Raw genomic sequence first — 5,325 nt, 5'->3', positions numbered from 1 at the left:
ATAACTTTTCCCATTGTTTAGTGTAGGAATAGTGAGTCAATTATATACATGAATGACAATTACTAAGGAATGAATTTTCAAAAATCAAAATGAAACCAAACAATTAAATGTATTTAGTTTAGGAATGTTAATTCCATTCTAATGTCCATCACCAAGAACCAAACACCTTCTTAACTCCGCTGATAATAATATCCACTCTCTATCCATATCAAATAAAGTTATTGTAAATTTCTATCTACTTCTATTAAAAATTCAAAACAAGCATACAAATTTTCAATTACTTATTATTAAACTTGACAGACACATATTTTCAACCTTATTTCACTCATTATGTAACTGTAGAATACAAATTTTCCAGAGCTTATTCTACTTGTTCAAATATTTATAATATCCATCTTTAATCAATTTTACTTTCTTTCCTTTTTCTTCTTCTTCTTCCTTTCTTTTTTGGTTTTTTGTTTTTGGCATACCAGAATTCTCTGACTTCTTGTCCTTATTTTTCTTTTTGGGTAAAGTGAGAATCGGAAACTAGCGTCCCTATTCATTCATTAATTTGTTACAGTAGACTAATAAGAACACGCGGGTACTCATTTTAAAGACTTGAATAAAAAAAAGTTCTATAAAAATGAATCGAAGAAGCAAGACTTTCAATATAAGATTGACACAAAATAATGTTAACACAAGAAAAATGAACTCTAGTTCAACTATTTAGGACAACTTTTTTTTTTCTTACTCTGTCCTCTTATGCCTAGACCATGAAAGTTGCTTGGAACTATGAAGTGATGTAACGTTTCTAATTATATTATTTACTTTATTTTCTTACAACTGCCCAAAATACTTTTTCATGTCGTCCAAAGTATTAATGGGAAAATCCAAAAGAAAATGCCTAATGCTTTCTAATTACAATATTTAATTCCAATAATTTTTATTGTTCAAGCTGTAATTCCAATAATTGAATATTGGAATCTTGACCAGAATGGTCAAAACTCTCATCACATTGCCCATGTCGTAGGGAAAGGGTTCTAATAAGCCAACACCAAAAAAATGGTTTGAAGAAGAAGAATAAGAATAATCCGAATATGACACTATATAGTTGAGTGCAAGTTAATTAGTAAAAAAATTGTTTCTTGGTCATAGTTTCAAACTTCAGAAAAATTCCAACAGGGTTCGACGGGGCAGGTCTTCTTCTAGACCAAAAAGAAATGAGAATTGTTGAAATACTAAGTGGACCGTGACCAAGTCACACGCTCTCTCTCTCTCTCTATATATATATATACACATATTTTAACGAACACACTCATATCTTTGAATAATATATATATACCCCTCGTATTACTTCCAAATATTTCTAATATATATATATATATATAATTATAAGCTTAATTAAGAGCTAGAGTATTAACATCATAGAAGCTTGTTCCAGCTACACCATGTATAAAAATATAAGCTCATCCCTACCCCTTTAAAATTCCTCTCATCAATTCATCAACACAATATATATATATATATATCAAGCCTTCGAAATCATCACAATTATATATAATTAAGTGTAAATTGGAGAATGAAACCGTATATGGAGGAACACAGCAATATGGTTTCGTTGATCCTCCATGGATGCAAGTTAGCCAAAGAACTGGAATCGAATCTGGGCGATCATCAGTCAAACGAGCTAGCGAATCGCTGCGACGAGATTGCGAAGATTTTCGGCTGCGCTAAGGAGCGGCTGCGTCGAGTTACTACAAGTCAAGATTACAACATGTTAACGGCGCTACAAAATAATGCTAGTATTGGCCATGGTGGGAGCTTCCAAGAATTGCTTAGGTCTTGTACTACTACTACTGATCATGATATTATAAGAGGTTTTGCTCATCATGAAAATAGAATTATCCCCAATAATAATATGGCTACAAATATTGAAATTCTTGGCTCATCATCATCGTCATCCTCGTCACAAAGACCACGAAAAAGGTAACTTAATTCATATAATAATATAAATATATATATATATTATTTACATTAATGATCGACCATATATATATGGTCATTTTTATTGAATTTAGACAATGATAAAATATGTTTGTTAGACTTAGGCCCTACCTTGGATTTTGCAGTAGTCTGTATATATAGTCTCTCTCTCTCTCTCTAATTAATTTGTTATACTCAGGCTGCAGCGTTTTTATTATACATACATAGATAGCTAGTTTTGGTTCACATTGATGTTCTTCAATATTTTACTTTTATATATCCTGTGTGAACGCCATGGTTATTTCCTTGTTGGGAATACTTTAATATAAACATAACTACAGGTAGATTATTATTTTGTAATGAGAGATAGAATTGTGTGAGTATATGTATATACATTTATTATATTAAAAAAATTGCTTTCAGGCTCATCTTTATAGGGACGCTATAGATATATTATTACTATACGCTAGCTACAAGACAAGTCTAACAAATTAAAAACAAACCACAAAAGAAAATGTCTAGAAAGCATAAAGTAATTACGAGCATCTTTCTTGGAAAAGTATACCAACTAACTATTAACCTTGGTTTAGGTCAATTGTTTTGGCAGTATCTAATATTGATTTAGAGATATATATATATATATATATATATTTATTAATTATTTTTATTAAATTTATATTAATATCATATCAATTTTAAAATAAATATTTTATTTTAATTAAATAATTTATTTATTTTTATTCTAGATTTTAAATTTGGAAGTGATAATAAGAAATTATATATTATATATTTAATATAATATTAAATATTATATGTAGATTTTAAATTTAAGTTTCTTGCCAGCTTTTTTTTTTTAAAAAAAATTGTTGCTAATTCACAGTAAATTATATTATATGTTTAATATGATATTATTCTAATAAGTAAATTTAAATTTAATTAAATTTTATTTAATTTATAAAACGTATGATTTTATTATTTTTAAATAATTATTATTGTAAAATATCTCAAAAATATCATATTTTAATTTATTTAATTGTTTATTATTTTAAAATAATTATCATTGTAAAATATCTCAAAAATATCATAATTTAATTTGTTTAGTTATTTATGATTTTTAAATAATTATTATAGTAAAATATCTTAAAAATATCATATTTTAAATTTTTTAATTATTTATTTTATTTTATTTAAGTTTAAGGATTTACAAACTAACGTTAAATATAAAAATATTATGTTAAATATAAGAATATTTCATTAAAATTAACATTATAAAAATAAAAAACCGTTAAAATCAAGAATTTCTATTATCTACACACTTATTATATATTATCTCTATAATATATACTTATTTCTTTATTCATATTACGAAAATGGCAGAAAGGATGATCCGGAAATTCGAATAGTGAAGATGGCTGCACCTCAGATTGGAAATACTGAAATCCCACCGGAAGATAACTACACTTGGCGAAAATATGGACAAAAGGAGATCATGGGCTCAAAGTATCCTAGGTATATTATATATATATATAATACTATAAATAACACTTTTTAAAATATAGTTATATCTATGTGGTTTTATAATGATCACTTTTGACGCATAAAAATAAAGAAAGTATGTTAGTGCAACTTGTAACTCTCCACGAAATTTATAGTTCATTAATTAATTAACTAAAAAATATGTAGGATATTGTGTGCTCATTTAAGTCTAGATAGTTTACCTAAAATGAGTCGACCATATATATAGTTTGACTCGGTCCAAATAAATACCAATGCAATTTGACACAATTGTTTGACTGGAAAACGAGAAATCTTTGAGACTTTTCTTCATGCCCATGGCATTGACTTGAGAGAAAGTTCCAATACATAAATGCAGTCAACTACAAATTGACGATCTTCATATTAAATTACTATAAGTAGTTAGAATATTATAATATGTTTATCTCTGTAAGTTGTTATAATATTTTCTCGTTAGAAGAATATATAATATATAATCTACGCTCTAATATTATATACATTATAATAAGTTATAGTTTTGTACGTACACTAACAATAATAATAATAATCATTCTAATATTTTCCCTATATATGTTATAATTAAATTTTAACTTAATGCTGTCTTTAATTTTGGTAGGGGCTACTATAGGTGCACTCACCAGAAGCTGTACAATTGTTCAGCAAAGAAGCAAGTGCAGCGACTGGACGATGATCCTTTAATGTTCGAGGTGATGTACAGGGGTAACCACACGTGTCACATGTCGGCCACAGCTCCGACGTCTGTCTTACCGCCGCAAGGAGGGTTTGTGTCAATGTCACAAAGTATGGTAATAGATCATCCATCGCAACCACTAACAGCAATTACTACTGCCACTGCCACTGCTACTTGTTCAGTTCCTCTAGGGGGGTCATGGCTTTCCATGAAATGTTCCGCCGCCACAGCAGGAGGAGGAAGAGGAGGAGGGAGTACCAGCGGCGGCGGCGGCGGCGGCGGTAGTACTAACAAAGAGATGGTTCATGTTCATGATTTTCATCCGGTGTTAGATCTGGCGGACGTGATGTTTAATTCTGGCAGCAGCAGTAGCAATAGCATGGAGTTTTTGTTCCCTACTTCGATGGAGGAAGATCGTAAATAAGCTGCTATACTACCTGACTAGCTAGCTAGCTAATTATAATTTCAAATGAGAATTTTGATTGTAGCTAACTGATCAATAATCAATCGGTTTGGTTGATTTTTATAATTTTTTTATTCTTTCTCTTCCCTAATCATTAATTATTAACCTCATCTAAAAATAAAAAATAAATAGAATGTTTCTAAGAGGGAAATAACTACGGAAGAACAAATTTAAACCATTTAATTTTAGATCCTTATTGTGTGTATACAGATGTTTTAGTAAGTATTGTGTGCTATTTAATATAGCTCGTAACGTTGTTTATATTTGGTTAGATTAATTATCTTTGAGGGTTACAATATTAACGTAGCACTATTGATGTGTGTTCTTGTGCACAGTACCAAATAATAATATATTTTTTGAAATAATAGTTTTGCCGTATAGCTCTTGTGAAATTAATTACTATATAACTACTAATGATTAATCATTAACTCACAACTTTTTTTAAATCTCTAGTGGCTTTCACTATAAGAAAAAAAGAATTGCTAAGGGGCATCATTAGTGCCCAACATCACAAGTAGCACTACATTAAATGCCTTTTTCCACAACACAAGAAGATAAGACTATTTAAAAAGTATTATAGTAAGGATGACCAAAACCAAATGAAAAAAAGGCGGCACCTTTGGGAACTCCCGCTATATTGAAATAGCAAGCATTTTGGTCTGACTATAATATAGTCTCTACTTTTATCACA

The 5,325-nt window shown here is 29.1% G+C and overlaps 1 protein-coding gene across 1 annotated transcript; it reads left to right on the top strand.

The window, feature by feature from the left end:
- Positions 1-1,337: 1,337 nt before the first annotated feature.
- Positions 1,338-4,700, top strand: LOC133798129 (WRKY transcription factor 55). The gene is made up of 3 exons (XM_062236333.1): positions 1,338-1,968; positions 3,343-3,474; positions 4,097-4,700. The coding sequence occupies exons 1-3, from the start codon at positions 1,562-1,564 to the stop codon at positions 4,593-4,595; spliced, it is 1,038 nt and encodes a 345-aa protein (XP_062092317.1). The 5' UTR covers positions 1,338-1,561; the 3' UTR covers positions 4,596-4,700.
- The last annotated feature ends 625 nt before the right edge of the window (positions 4,701-5,325 follow it).

Source organism: Humulus lupulus, chromosome 8 (assembly GCF_963169125.1).
Source record: "Humulus lupulus chromosome 8, drHumLupu1.1, whole genome shotgun sequence".
In the NCBI taxonomy this organism is placed as follows: domain Eukaryota; kingdom Viridiplantae; phylum Streptophyta; class Magnoliopsida; order Rosales; family Cannabaceae; genus Humulus; species Humulus lupulus.
This window is presented reverse-complemented; position numbering and strand designations above follow the sequence as displayed.